General features: G+C 37.4%; 1 protein-coding gene across 1 annotated transcript in view; it reads right to left on the bottom strand.

The window, feature by feature from the left end:
• Ptprq (protein tyrosine phosphatase receptor type Q) overlaps nucleotides 1-16,370 on the bottom strand; it is a 194,813-nt gene that overhangs the window by 132,070 nt on the left and 46,373 nt on the right. The window contains 6 exon segments of the mRNA XM_052752881.1: nucleotides 2,045-2,190; nucleotides 2,865-3,025; nucleotides 9,074-9,194; nucleotides 13,664-13,706; nucleotides 13,708-13,766; nucleotides 14,495-14,677. Coding sequence (XP_052608841.1) covers nucleotides 2,045-2,190; nucleotides 2,865-3,025; nucleotides 9,074-9,194; nucleotides 13,664-13,706; nucleotides 13,708-13,766; nucleotides 14,495-14,677 — 713 coding nt within the window.

A 16,370-nucleotide genomic window follows, 5' to 3' on the forward strand; every position in this document is an offset into this window, starting at 1 on the left:
AAATGGAACTCAGTCACTGCAAAGTACAGACTATCTGCCTTCTCTTTCCATTAGAAAGACACCCTGAAATGGGAACTGCCAAGTCACCATCAATTCAGTCATTTTGCCCAGTAAGAACCTTACTCTGCAAATTACAGTATTTTTTTAATTCATGTTTCTCAGATTATATTCTAACTCCCCTGTCTTTGATTGAACCACACAACTGTAGCTGGAGCTTTCCTGCCTGGCCCACAGTCAGAACAAATTTCTATCACCTGCCAGTCCCACAGCCACTCAAACCCGACCAAGTAAACACAGAGACTTATATTGCTTACAAACTGTATGGCCTTGGCAGGCTTCTTGCTAACTGTTCTTACAGCTTAAATTAATCCATTTCCATTAATCTATACCTTGCCACATGGCTCATGGCTTACCGGCATCTTCACATGCTGTTTGTCATCATGGCGGCTGGCAGTGTCTCTCTGACTCAGCCTTCCACTTCCCAGCTTTATTCTCCTCCTTGTCCCGCCTACACTTCCTGCCTAGCCAATGGCCAATCAGTGTTTTATTTATTGACTAATCAGCAACACATTTGCCATACAGAACATCCCACAGCACACAACCATAATTTTCTCTTTTTTATATATTAGAAATCTGAAAAATATTTAATTTGGAGAAATCATATAACTGTGCTGGACAAACTGAAAACATTTCTCTAAATTAAATTCATCTTGGCTCATTTATTACTGCTATATTCATATTCAAGATAATTCCCCCCTGCAAACCACAGTCCTGTGACCTACATTCTGCAGACTAATAACCATGTGCCTATTGGTCTTTGTTATAGCTGATGCTAAGCAATAATAATATCATTGCAACTATAAAAACTTCCTTCCTGATAATAAAAAATTTCATTTGAGGAAAAAATACTATACTATAAATATTTGTCCTTAAACCCACAGATAAGTGTCGTCTTCAGCCCTCATCAATAAAACTTTTCTTTCAACAGAAAATATTAAAGAAAACCACAACCAATCAAAATGCAGAGTTGTAGAGGCAAGTCCCAGTGGACACACCTACAAAAGGGAGTGAACATTGTTAGCCAGAGAGTCGGAAGAGTTTACTATGAGATTCTCTTAGTAATGTCAGAAGACACGCCTACAAAGTCTTATCCACGTGACTTCCCAAATATGAGCTGAACAAGGACAACATCAATGGAAATGTCAAAGCAGATGGGAAAAGTCTGCAAGGCCTCAGCCCTACAAAAAGAACTACAGGCAACTAACCAATGCAGAAAGTGGGAGAATTAGTTTTCTCGGGGGAAGAACACACCAATTAATTATCTAAAACTAAATAGTCAGCCCTGAAAATATATGTATGAGTAACGTTACACAGATTGAGCAGGTTGTGTTTATGTATTTAGGAGTACATACAGATATACATATATGTTTGTAACAGTAATTAATGAAAAACAGAGGTCATGAATTTGAAAGAAAGCAGGGAGGGGTATATGGGAGGCTTTAGAGGAAAGAAAGGAAAGGAGAAAATGATGTAATTATATCATAATCTCAAAAACTAAAATAAATAATTAAAAATATGTGCCAGGTGGTGGTGGTGCATGCCTTTAATCCCAGCACTTGGAAGGCAGAGGTAGGGGAATCTCTGTGAGTTTGAGGCCACCCTGATCTACAAAGGGAGTTCCAGGAGAGCCAGGACTGTTACAAAGAGAAACATTGTCATGAAAAAATAAAAAAAAATGCAAGAAAATTTAACCACCGAAACTGTGTTCTATACAAACAAAACTAAAATATGTTTTCCGCTAAGAAGTGAGAGTAAGTGAAACCATTGTTGTTTAAAAAGAACAGTTATTAGAGAAAATAGAATTGAAGTTTGTTTATGTGATACCACCTTCACTGATGTAAACATGTAAAAAGCAAAAGTACTTGACTTTTCTCCACCACTATTTTATATATCAATGAGATTTTCGTAAAATACAACTGTGCACAATTATCAATATAAATAGTCCACAATATTAACGACATAAAAATTAATACTCAGCTCTTACCTGCACATAAGTACCTGAAGTATTCTGGTAGTAAACAGAATAATATTGTATGATACCATTAGGTTTTACAGGAGGCGTCCAAAAGAGAATTATTGATGAAGAACTGAGATTCACATAATGGACATCTTTGGGAGGGTCGCTGGGTGCTATAAAACAAACAATTCAGAAACTTTGCAGTCAGGGATACAAGTTAAGCTGAAGTGTCTAAATTTTGCAACAGCTGATAAGTTAAAAATGGGAATAATCATATTTGAAAAAAATCTTAAATTAGGAATAGTATCTACATGAATGTCAAAAATGAAATGCATATCATGCCCCACTCTTTTATCATGATATCCACAGAAGGGACTTTCTTACTCATACAGTATATCCTGTCTCTAAAAGATTGCCACTGCTTTTCATTTGTAGATAACACCATTGCCAGTTTCTAGTAGAGTACATGAATATGAAATCCTGTTTTAATGTACAGTCTTGAATTAATAAATGCTAAAAGCAGACAGAAAGTCAACATCAGTTAGTTTGTTTTTCTACATTTAGCCTACAGATAAAATATTGATGACATGTTAAGTCCTGGGCTGAATCCATCCACAGATCTTACTCCTTAGCTCCTCATCGGAACCCTGTGATGTCATACACTGTTTCAAACAGGAAATTGAAGCACAGACAGATACTTAGTTTTCCCAGCCTTACACAGGTAGGAAGCAGACACAATTTCGCATCCAGCTAATGGGGACTGTTAGGCTTAGTAGCACATGTTGATATTTGATATTATTTTTGAGCTGAATAGTCTTTGAATTGACTGAGATCTTTGAGAACTCACCTCCCTCTGGTGTTCGAAAGTTAATGATACTGCTTCTTCTTTTCCCATCTCCAAATCTGGTACTAGCTGTTACATAGGCACTATAGTCAACATTATAGTCCAAGTCTGACAATTCCAGTGAGGCTTCAGTTGCATTAATAGTTTTTAATGATGATTTATCCCTAAGAGAGACAGAGGAAAAGTAAAACTGACATTTTCATTAAATGCCACCAGGTACTTTGGAGAATTACTACATCAAAAATATGTATCACTCATATACAGTAATTTATGGGCTTAACTTGATAGAGATGCCACTTATTCTGAAATATCAAAAGTAGCAAATATCAGAACACTTCAATAAATTAACTTCATTAGCTTCCAAGTATATTTAGTAATTCAACCAAGTGTTAAGTGTTTATAATTACAATTGGCTTGGGCCAATTTTAGTGCATCTGGGGATAGTGCAACTTCACTGGATTGAGTCGCACAAAGGAAAAGCACAACTTTGGATATGTCTGAGAGTGTGTCTTCAGAGAGGATTAACTACTGGGGAAAGATAGTGTGAAAGTGGATGATGTCATCACAGTGGTTGAGGGTCAGGGTAGAATAAATGTAGAAAAGAGAATAACTAGTACAAGCCGTATGTAGCTCTCTCTTCTTCCTGGCAGCCATGAGGTGAGATGTTCCTATAAAATCATGTACCACAACTGAAACTTCTAAAACCATGAGCTCTGAGTCATTCATTCGCTCAACATAGCACTATAGTACATCCCATAATGTTACCTTCCAACCTCTTCAGAGTCATGGTGACTTCATCCTTCATATGCTGCCTCTGCTGAAACACTCTGTGACTCATTAACCTATTATTACCACCAACATTCCAAAATGAGAAGTCTGGTCAAGAAAGTTCCGTTGGTTTATATTGAATGCTTTAAAATTTAGGTATCATTTTTTTTGAGACATGATATCACTATACATCTCCTGCTGGCCTTGAACTCATGATTCTTCTGCTTCAAATTCTCAAGTACTAGTATTATTTGCATTATTCTATTAGGACATTTCAATAGGATGAAAATCTTGTAGTAACTGCACAAATGGTACTATGTATAGTTTTATATCATACTAATAGTAATGTATAAAGATTAGATTTTATATTACTCTGGAAATTTTTAGATCCATAAATTTAATAAAGAGCTGTATGAGAATTGTCTTAAAACCCTAATCAATGGCCTTCAGCAAATACTTTAAAATTATTTTACATTGGCATATTATTACATACTTAATAAATCTACAACCACTTTGAGATTCTACACATTTTTATTTCTATACATGTGTTGACATATATCTGTCAAACTGTGGTTCAGTATTCCTCCTCATAGTATTTGGGAAAGAAAATAAGCTAGAATCACAATATCACTTTTACTCCATAGTCTTTTACCTGTACCTGTTAGGATATCCCTTTAGCAATTTTGGAGAAAACTATCTCTCAATTTTACTGACACACAAAGAGACAAAATTATTAAACAAATCCAAGCTTCATTCAAGAATATAGCATGTAAATTAGCTTTGTATGATTTTACAAGAACATTGTATCTCAATTCAAAGTGCATTGAAAGAATAAATATACAATGTTCTAATAAAACTATTTAATTAATGTATTTGCCCTCACCAAGGACTGTGCATCATTGAAAACATATAACTTGTTGACATGAAGGAGGGAAAATGTTACTTTATCATCTTGATATGATGAGCATTATTTCGTGATGAACAGTTTAAAGGAACACATTATTTTAAGCTGTAAAAGATTAAGACAGATTTCTGAATAAATCATCTGTAAACTGTGACTAGTGTGGTAGTGGAAACAGAATGATTGCACATCAATCCTCATGAGTAGTTTTGTAGAGGAATATTCATGACAAGGAGAAGAGTCACCCAGAATGCTAAATATAAAATCATTCATCTCAAAAACACAGTGAAAGCAAGACTATCCAAAGGGATGGTTTTATGAGAATTTTGAATTATTAAAACAACTGGAATGATAGAAATTTGGTATCATGGGAGATACAGAAAGCCTGGAATAGAGATCCTGCTCCACATAGCACACATCACTTTTAGATTTAAATATTTTAGATTTAATATTTTAAGGGAACCACACATAACTATGTACGTATCAGAGCTAGAATTCAATCCTATGTCTCACTAGCTTGAAATCCATGAGTTGTGAACGATGATACCTGCACCATATCTTCTCAATTAAACTTATAATGGCAAAAGTTCTCTAAAACATTAGTCATCAAGAAGCAAAAATCAAAAACTATCACCTCTTCATAGCAACACTGTCCAAAGCTTACAAGAAATATCTCAGTAAAAATTGCTGTAAATTAAAAATACATTTTTAGCTACTTCATTATCATGCATATATGTTTCATTATGTAGATTATCTTCTTGAATATGTTGTAATTTTTTTGCTTTACATTTGTGTAAAATAATCACCCCACTAAAGTAACCATTAGTTGTATAAAGTGCATTATTCATATGGCAAACACCCTAAAAGAGTGAAGAATAAGCTTTGAACCTTAAAACTATACTTTTCATTTATTCATCTACTCAATATATAATAAAGTTTCAATTAATTGTGAATGGTAGTTTACTGTCTTAAGTTCAGCAACAAACAAAGCAGATTTCTATGTAAGTGTATGTAGACATGCTAAGTGTGTTTTTGTCTGTATCTGTGTGTGCATCGCTATGTGTGTGGTTAGCAAAGCCAAGTGTGCTGGCAAATTTTCTATTTACCTTTTGCATATTGAGAGTCAATCTGAGGGCCTGGAGAGGTGGCTCAGTGGTTAAGAGTAATGGCAGATTCTCAGAAACCACATGGAAGTTAAAAACCATCTATAACTCAAGTTCTGGGGGGATCTGATGGCTTCTTCTGACCTCCTCAGGCACCAGGCACACATGTAGTACACAGTTATCCATGTAGGCAAAACATTCATACGCATAAATTTTTAATTAAACAATTAATGAAAGGAACCAATCCTGTATAATTTGAGACCCCAAAATTTCATAACCCAGAATGAGAAGATGAATCAGTCGACAGGAAATTCTTGTTCTTTAAAAATGAGGGCCTGAGTTCAAATCCCCAATACTCATATAAAAAGCTGAGCAATGGCTCTGGGGGCCTGGAAGCTCTGCATTTGGGTGAGTGTGGATGGAGACAGACAGCTACTGAGAGCTTTCTGGCCAGTCAGTCTGGTTCAAATATTGAGATCGGGTTCAGTGAAAAAATCTATCTCGAGGAAATAGTATAAGAAGGATAGAGGGAGACAACCCATTGGCCTTCTATAGCATGAATATGTATACCACACAGAAGCAAGCACAAATATGCACTGCACATGCATGTACAACACACACACACACACACACACACACACACACACACACACACACACTCATTTTTTAAAAAAAGGATCTCTTGCCATCTGTCAAGAAAAAGGAGTATTATCATGAATAAAAAATTTCTGAGAGATCAGACTGGGAGGCATAAGCTAGTCATATTGGAGTGTCTCAGGGGAATAAAGAAAATACCGAAGTAGATTTGTGAGGGAAACCCCATGTAAAGAGGCTTATTCTTGCAGCAGTGAAAAAACTTTAAAGCCCTTTGAAAATCTCAGCATGGTGTGTTACCCTGTACAGCAAGGTCTATGGGGTCCTGAACCAACTAACCAGAGTGACCGGAAGACGTGGAGGAACCTTGCAGGCACCACACAGTTGCAGACTGCAGCTAAGGCAACAACCAAAAGAGTCTATTATCTGAGGGCCAAGGGGACCTGCAGACTTGGATAAGTCTTGAGAAAATCAAAGATAAAACAGAAAATAAGAGCTTTCAAAACTGGAACTATAACTGTAAGTCAGTGTCAGATAAATTCTCAACAGAGGCCAGGTTCATGGAGCTACAATAGCATACACTGGAGACACGGGCACCTGGCTTTCACCAAACTTCCCTTGTGCTCAGGTCTATCTTGAAAGGAATCAGGGAAGAAATACCTCTTCAAAGATGAGAGAATAAGTATTCTCAGAGAGGAGTTGAACTTTGAATTTATTGTTTGCCCTAGAAAAATTAAGCTAATTCCATGGAATGTGAAAAGCATGAGTTGCCTTAAATGTTCCCACAGTCCTCACCATCATTACAAAAAGCATAATGAATAAGTTATTGAGAATAAATGTCTTGTTTTATATAACATGTGAGTCTAACCTTACTAGAATGTTAAATATAAAATATCTGCCATTGCTCACATTCACAAAATCCTCCCACTTTATACACTTCCATATTAAAGACAGACAACTAGAATTATAACCATGCTCCTAAAATAGGTGGTTAGTATAGATCATCATCATCCAAGCCCAGAAAGATATAAATCCAATACAGCTGTACACCTTAGTATTCTCTCCAGGCTCCTGTGTACTGTGCTGAGACTCCCAGATGCTTTGTGAAGAAAGGCATGGGGATAGCACAGAAGAAGATGTTTTACTTACATTTTACTAAAACATCAGAAATTCAGGATTTAACATGCATGGTTCAAACATCAGGAAGCCACTGTTGATTCATCTCTTTTATTTTTTAATTTTTACTCCTATAACCAATCAATGTATCACCAGGTCCACTGGGCTCTTCTTTCTAAATTTAGCACAAAGCTGCCCACTCCCTCCTCCGCTGCCAATATCATCTCTTGCCTACACTATTGAATAACCTACTTCCTGGTATCCTGCTAACAATTTCATCCTCTACAATTCATTCTCTGTGCTGGGAATGCTCTGGCAACTCTTAAGTTAAAATGGACAAGCAGATTGTCTTCATGACTTGGCATCTGAGCTTTATCAGTGCTCTGTCAAAATTTTACTCTCCTCTGATTCCATACTCCTTATCAAACCTAACGCTCTGGTCTTCAAAATGACAAATCGTGTTTTCCTATGGCCAGGGGGGTGGGGTAGGGGAGTAGAGTCAATATTGTGCCCTCTTGGAAAGTTCCCTGCAGATCAATGCAAGACAAGAGGTGTCTTCTTGTTACTCAGATCATAAAGGAAGATAACTTTATGAAGTTCTCTTCTTTCACCTAATGTTTTCTCCATTGTCTACTTCTGAGTATACAATCCAGCTTTCTCTTTACAGTAGACTCACTGAGACAGGGCCTTGATAGTGTCTTGTTCACAGGTACAGAGATATGATGAATGGATGGATGGATGGATGGATGGATGGATGGATGGATGGATGGATGGATGGATGGGTAGATGTGTAAACTAAGTGGAAAGATGGATGGAGTAGAATTGCTTTTTCCTTTCTATTACTTCCTTTTCACTAGCAATTCATGATATTCCCAGTGTCACCAAAACTAGACAAAACAACCAGAAAGCAGGTATTTATGTAAGAAAGATAAACTTTAAGGAACAGTATACACAAGGTCTACAGAGGAATTGGAGGAAATCTTAATTCAGGAAAGCTTTTGAAATGGGGTAATCTCTCCAATGCTGGTCCTTCTCAAATTCACATTTACATTTCTAGGAAGTATCTATTTTTAACAAAATACTATATAAATTTTATTTTTTGAGTTAAAATAATTTAAAATGTCTTTAAAATGTGTTACATGCGTAGTGGGATCTGTTTAAAGAACATAAATTAGATCAAAAGGGGAATTCTAGTCTCCTGGGTTGTCTTAAAGCAGTATAGCTGTTTGTAAACTCATATGAGACACACTTTGGACACCATCATTTTCAAAATTGAAGGATAAATAAGTAACTAAAGTTAAAGTGACCAGTAAATCACTGCTTACCATTAATGGAAAGCTGACCTTAATATATCTAAAAGCATATCTTTGATTTATATTTCAATCAAAATTATTTTATGTAAGAAAATGTGTATAAAGCATTTGTTTTAAAAGTTTCAAATATTTTAAATTATACACTTGTAATCATGTAAGTTGATTATCCAGATCTTCAAGAATATACATTTAGTATAGTTTTCCATAGCATAATTTTTTTGTTTTAGTTGCAAAGATTTTTATTTGCTGACCCACTGCATAATATGAGGTAAACTTATTTCTTAATAAAAGGCATTTTAACCCACCTATTAATAATCAGGGCCCTAATGCAGCATCACATTCTGAAATAAACACTACATTCCTATTATATTACAAATTAATATTTGTTCTCAGAACTACTTCCAAAAAAATTCTTACCAGACATAAACTGTGTAATAGAGGATAATTCCATTTGGCTCCAAGGGTGGTTGCCATGACAACATCACAGTGACACCAGACAACTGTTTCACAGAGAAGTTCTGAGGGGGAGAATCAGGAGCTAGAAATTTGTGACAAAGAATGACACATTTCATTAAATATATATGGAAAGTGTGAAAATGAAAGCACATAGTTGTTGGGATTTTTTTGTCTGTTAAATTCTATGGTAAACGAAGCGAGTTCAGAGCTTCTCTCCACAGACAGGAGAGCCTGATTGTTTATGTTCAGATGAAATGATGAAAGAAGATTTTCATGGTGCTCTTGGAACATCTGCTCCTGTGATTCAATGGAAAAAAGTATTTCATGAGAAAATACAACACGGGTCTGTCACAGTGACTCATTGACTGATCAAGAACATCTTGGTAAATTAGCACCCTCTAGTAAAAGCAAATATTTTATCAGGGTGAATAAATGTATCACATACTAAAGCTCTCCCCAGATAATGAAAAGTTGGGAGAAAAAAAGGTGTCATACATTCAAAGAACAGTAAGAAAAAGAGTTTGATGGAAATTAGAATGACTAACCTCACCCAGACCAATGGCATTCCTCAACCTTAGATGTGTCAGAAAATACTAAATAAGACCAAAATCTAATCAATGAATCTTTATAATTGAACGGATCCACAGGAAACACCAGTGTAGCAGTATAGCACATGAATAAGAAAATGGTTAGAATCACTCTTAGATAGCAGAGAATGGCTTGTTTTATAAAATGAGCGAATGCAGTGGTGACAGCTATAGTTGGTATTTCTGTTTTGGTGTTTTCAATGGCACTACATTGGAAAATGCTGTCGAATACTGATTATCCCATGAGTCTGCATATCATTTAGAGACATGTGTTTCCTGTGCTATGAATCACATTCTCTCACTTATCAAAGCAAACCTGTAAATATTCTCTTATCAACTTTCTAAAGGATAATTTGTGTTTACTTTTAGAAAAAAGGATGCCAGTCACCAACTGGAAGTGATTTAGATACAAACATCCAGCAATCCACATTTTTACTCCAAAATAAACTTTAAGATTCTTGGGAAGAATGCCAGAAAAAGTACATATATGCCCAAAGTATTAATATATTTTATATATACAATATTATATATTAATATATAATATATTATAATATTTATTACTACTTTGGGCATTTCTATTATCAAATACAATCCAGAAAAACTAAACTTTAGCCCAACAATAGTGACCAGCAGATAAAGTCACTAGTTGCCAAGCTTAATATCCTGAGTTCAATTCCCAGAACCTACATGACAGTAGGAAATAACTCACTCCCAAGAGTTGACCTCTGACTTCCAGTGAGTACAACACACACCGACGTGAACATATACACACATACACACTAAATATAGTAGAAACTAAAAATAAATGAATTTTTAAAAATTAAGATCTTTTACAGCATAATCAATTCAGCCTGTCAGATCTTCAGAACACATGAAGGGTCTTCCACTGACATGATCTCACCTCACTCATACCCTCTTCACTCAACTTCCTTCAGGTCCCCGCTTAAACATAATGCTTAGCTCTATTTTCCCAGATGCCCTGGAGTAATATAACCTCCTCTTTATTCCTAGTGAATAATTTTTGGAAGCACTTCTACCAGTAATTAAAAGTACACAAATTACTTGTTTATACACTTGTCAACTATAGGTCACTTCTACACTGAAAACTCTCTGAGTTGAAGTGTCTAACTCAGCAAAGTCAACTTCCCCAGGCCACTTGTCATTTGCTGAAATTTTTTAGGAAAGGCAGAAGGAATTTTTTGTCTATCTCTCTCTTCCTCAGTGAACATACAATTGGGCCAAGAATTCAGATGAACATTTGCCTTGACAACCGATTTTTAATGACCTGAGTGACCCCACATGATAATAAGAATTGCGTTTACAGGCCAGCCATTTTAAGTAAACAAGAAGTCAGGCAGCACACGCCTTTAATCCCTAAGCAGGCAGGATCTCTGTGTGTTCAAAGCCAATCTAGGGAACAGAGCCAAGTGTGGTGACACTCGCCTTTAATCCCAGTACCAACCATAGAGACCTGGAGGTCTGTACAGACAGTCAGACAGTGACAGAGCTGTGTAGGAAGAGGAAATGAGCTAGCTGGGCTAAGAGCCAATGAGAGGGCAGAAAAGCAAGGCATATTAAACTTGGGTAGATAGGAAGTTGTGCTCTTTGGAAGTTGTGGAGTTGGTGAGGTGAGGTTAACTAGTGGCTTTCATATTTCCCTGATCTCTCTAAGGCTTTAACCAAAAAAAAAAAAATTGCTTTTACATAGAAAGCCAGCTATTGGGCTGGAGAGATGCCTCAGCGGTGAAGAGCACTGGCTGCTCTACCAGAGGTCATGAGTTCAATTCCCAGCAACCACATGGTGGCTCACAACCATCTATAGTAGGATCTGATGCCTTCTTCTGGCATAAAGGCATACAAGCAGATGGAACACTCATATCCATAAAATAAATAAATAAATAAATAAATCTTTTTTAAAAGCCAATTGTGTCAAAATATATAACATATAAAGCATAAACTCCAAAAAACTATTCCAAAGCATGTCTCTCAGAGTGATTTTTAATGATCTTTAATTTGTGCCTGTGTTTTGTGGAAGTATCAATGCAAAGTGATCTCAGCAATATTGTTGATTTTACTCAAGTTTGGAAAATACATGAGTAAATGTTTAATATTATTCTGCTGACCACCAAGAGAGAAACCTGGATACCAACCTAGCCACAAAACCTTTGATCTATAATCTGCCCTGCCTACAAGATGTGCTGGGGCAATGGTGGTCCAGAACTTGTGGAGGTGGCCAACCAATGTCTGGTTTAACTTGTGGCCCATGCCATGAGAAGGAGCCCATGCCCTACACTGCTTGGATGTCCCGGAACTGTAGATTAGATAGCCCAGAGCCCTAGGGTAGAACCAAGCATGACTGGTTAAAAAAAAATCAATGAAATGATTCCTGATGATATTCTGCTGTATTAACAGATAAGTGACTAATCCAGTTATCATCAGAGACTTTTGCTGTGGATATCTGCATGCTGTGAATGTATTGCTCTGATTGTTTAATAAATAAAGTGCTGATTGGCCAGTAGCCAGGCAGGAAGTATAGACAGGACAAAGAGAGAGGAGAATTCTGGGAACAGGAGTGCTGAGTCAGGAGATGCTGACAGCCACCGCCATGAGAAGAAAGATGTAAAGGCAGAACTGGGAAAAGGCACCAAGCCACATAGCTAAACATAAATAAGAATTATGGGTTAGTTTAAATGTAAGAGCTAGTCAGTGGTAGGCCTGAGCTAATGGCCGAGCAGTTTAATTAATATAAGCCTCTCTGTGCTGACTTGGGTCCGAGCAGCTGCAGGACTGGCAGGTGAGAGAGATTTGTCCTGACCATGGGCCAGGCAGGACCAGGAAAACTTCAGCTACAGACTTTCTCCTTCAGCAGATAAGAGCGGGTACAGAGACCCAGAGCCAGACATTGCACAGAGAGAGAGAGTCTAAATTGGAGGTCTCCATCTGGTCCCTCCCCTTGGAGACCAGGGAACCCCATGGAAGGGGAGCACTATGAGTCAGAGGGGATGGAGGACACCAGGAGAACATGGCCCACTGAATCAACTAAGCAGGGCTCACATCAGGGAGACTGATGTGGCAAGCACAGGATCTGCAAGGGTCTGCACCAGGTCCTCTGGGTATATGATATGGCTGTTGGCTTGGTGTTTTTGTGGGACTCCTAACAGTGGGAGTGGGTGTGTCTCTGACTCTTTTGCCTGCTCTTGGGACTCTTTTCCTCCTATTGTGTTGACTTGTCCAGCTTTGGTGTGAGGGCTTTTGCCTTGTCTTCATGTATCTTGTTGTGTTATATATTGGTTGTTGTCTCTTGGAGGCCTGTTCTTTTCTGAAAAGAAATGAAAGAGGAGCAGATGTGGGAGAAGGGGAGGTGGGGGGAGCTTAGAGGAGTGAAGGGAGGGGAAACTGTGGTCAGGATGTGTTGTATGAGAGAAGAATCTATTTTTGATTAAAAAAGAGTATTAACGTTCATTGGTAGCATATTGGCTAATAACTAAAGAAATCTAAAACAATATCCTGATTGTATTAATAAGCTAATCCTAATACTTTAAGACACGTTGAAAGTTACATAAATTATACTCCAAAACTTCTGTAAATGTCATAAAAATGCTGAACACTGTTGGATTATAATATTCACACTATTCAACCTAAAACTTGGGTCTTAAAAACTCCCATGAAGTTGTTACTTAAATTTACCTAGTACAGTTGGCTTCAAAGGCAAAAAAAAAAACCAAAAAAAATGAAGACTGTTTCTGGTTTTTCTCCATGTAAATCTAACTTTTGTAGCTGCTCTTACAACGTAACAGTGAAATCTCTCTATAATACCAGTGCTGTGCATCGTTGATAGTTTAGAATTTTTACACTAGGTTTCATTTTGTATATGTCTCCAATCTATGGTCACATTACCCCCACTCTCATCTCTACGGGTTCCCTGAATGTTAACAAAGTGTATCAGTATACAGGGTAGTTTTACCATCTTCTTCAGTCAGTATGCTTATCGGCATACTCCGAACCCCCTTCACCTTTCAGTGTGCTAGCAGACACCTCGATCACATAATGGGTATATTTCCTCAGGCCTAGGCAGAAATAAAACAGATAAATTAACGCAGAGAATATATATATATATATATATATATATATATATCCTTTAGCAATATGCAGTAGGTAAACAATTAAAACAACTCTCAATTCAACACTCTTTCAAAAGTAAGAGCTAAATAAACTAGGATTGATTAGCAGTCTAAAAGTCCTAACCTGGGGCTGTGGAGATGGGGTAAATAGTAGCTGTGTAATCCTGGGGACCTTAGTTTGAATTCTCAGTAAAGGTAAGCAGAGTACTGTGTAACTGTAACCCCAGGGTTCCCAAGGTGAGATGGGAGGTACACACAGGAGAATCCACAGAAGCTCACAGGCTATCTAACCTGGCACATTCAGGTCAGAGGCAAACAGCAAAGAGATCCTACCTCAAACAAGGAGGCAGATGAGCACAAACACCTGGGATTGTCTTCTAACCTCTACATGTGTGCAGTGACACACACACACACACACACACACACACACACACACACACACACACACCATGCACACAAAAAAATCCCTTCTGTTGATGAACAAGATATACGACACTGTAGAAAATGCCAGACCTGGTATATTTTCATGTATTCCCACATTGTTTTGCCAAAAAGAATTCTTATTCCTGGTATATAAATAATCACAATTAAGTTATTTCAACATGTTAGGTTAATATTTTCCGGCCATGCTGTCAATATAAAGGGAAATATCAAACAGCAGAATTACATTTTACCTCTAATGTTCTGAGTCAGAGAGGTCGTGTTTATAATTTTTGCCTCATTGCCGTTACTTCTCTTGAGGTAAATTGTGTACTTTTGTATGATTCCATTTGGACTGCTTGGAGGAAGGAAGGATATCTCAATCTCTCCCGAGGAAATGTTTTTGTAAGTAATATTTTCTGGTGCACTATCAGGCACTGGGGAAAAAATTAAAGATGTGTTTTTATAAAACAAATGCACCCTAAAAAGAAAGGATATCTCAATCTCTCCTGAGGAAATGTTTTTGTAAGTAACACTTTCTGGTGCACTATCAGGCACTGGGGAAAAAATCTAAAATGTAATTTTATAAAAACAAATGCACTCTAAAAGTTCTTGACGAAAAGTTTCACATAATTGCAAGAAGATATTTAAATGCAAACACTAGACACAGGTTGACAGTTCTATACAACCTAACAGAGTGAGGTACATGGAAACCATAGCAACTAACGTAGAGGGTGAAAAGTCATCTCAAAGGAAAATACAAGCTATGATTCTGGAGTTTCAAATTGATATTTTTTTTTTTTTGGTTTTTCGAGACAGGGTTTCTCTGTGTAGCTTTGCACCTTTTCTGGAACTCACTTGGTAGCCCAGGCTGGCCTCGAACTCACAGAGATCCGCCTGGCTTTTTATTTTCACACAATGAGCACACTATTGAATCTCAATATAACTTGAGTCATTTTAACCTGAGAGAGAAGAATTCATGATCTTCTGTTTGTGCAAACACACACAAGGTAAAAGCAGAAAATTGGGCTCCCACTTAAACATCAACGGATAGAACCCATGTTTGAAGTTAAAATCAATGTTCTGGTTAAGTTTGCCACTCAAAGGGTCACTTCTTGGAAAAACAAAACAAAACAACAACCTCATATTTAAAAAAAGAGCACTTAATCAAGTACTTTGTTCTAGTACTTAATAATAAATTGACTGTAAGGATATCTTTTATTAAAAGACTTTGGACTGTACTAAGCTAAACACTGTTGCACAAAGGAGAAGCAAAAATTGTTCTGAAATGACTTTGACCTTCACTTTCAATACCCTTTCCAAAGATCAATAAGCTAGTTTGGCCCAAAACAGAATCAATGAGAAAGCAAGCAGCTGTCTTGATTGTTCCCAGGTTCTGGAGAGCATGCCTGAACCCGCCATCTCCTGTCATTGGTGACTACCCTAATTGTCATCAGAGAGCCTTCATCCAGTAACTGATGAAAGCAGATGCAGAGACCTACAGCCAAGCACTGGGTGGAAGACCAGGAGTCCTGATGAAGAAAGGGAGAAGGGATTATATGAGCCAGGTGGGTCAAGGTCACGACAGGGAACCCAGAGAGACAGCTGGCCTGAGCATATGGGAGCTCAGGGACTGGACCAACAGTTAGGGAGCCTGCATGGGAGTGATCTAGGCCCTCTGCGTGTGGGTGACAGTTGTGTAGCTTGGTCTATTTGTGGGACTCGCAGCAGTGGGATCAGGACCTGTCCCTGGCACTTTAACTGGCTTTTGGGAACCTTGATGAAGGGGGAGGAGTTTGGTCCTGCCTTAACTTGAAGGCCTGCCTCCATTTCTGAACCAAGATGGAGGAGGAGTGGATGGCAGGAGGGGAAAACAGAAGAAAGGGAATGGGAGGAGAGGAGGGAGGGGAAACTGTGGTCAGTATGTAAAATAAATGAAAAGTTTAATTAATTAAATAAATAAATTTTAAAAATGAAAAAGAAAAGAGAAACTATCTTGGATATGAGGCTAAGTAATATAACCTGAGAGTAAAAACACCTCCTAAGAATATAAGATATTCCTAAATAAAAGACCTGGTGCTCTGTATTCAATGGTCCCATTGTGTTGAAAGCAATGTAAAAAGTAGTTCT

The sequence above is a fragment of the Peromyscus californicus genome, unplaced genomic scaffold, assembly GCF_007827085.1.
Source record: "Peromyscus californicus insignis strain IS unplaced genomic scaffold, ASM782708v3 Scaffold_24__1_contigs__length_46423439, whole genome shotgun sequence".
NCBI classification, from domain to species: domain Eukaryota; kingdom Metazoa; phylum Chordata; class Mammalia; order Rodentia; family Cricetidae; genus Peromyscus; species Peromyscus californicus.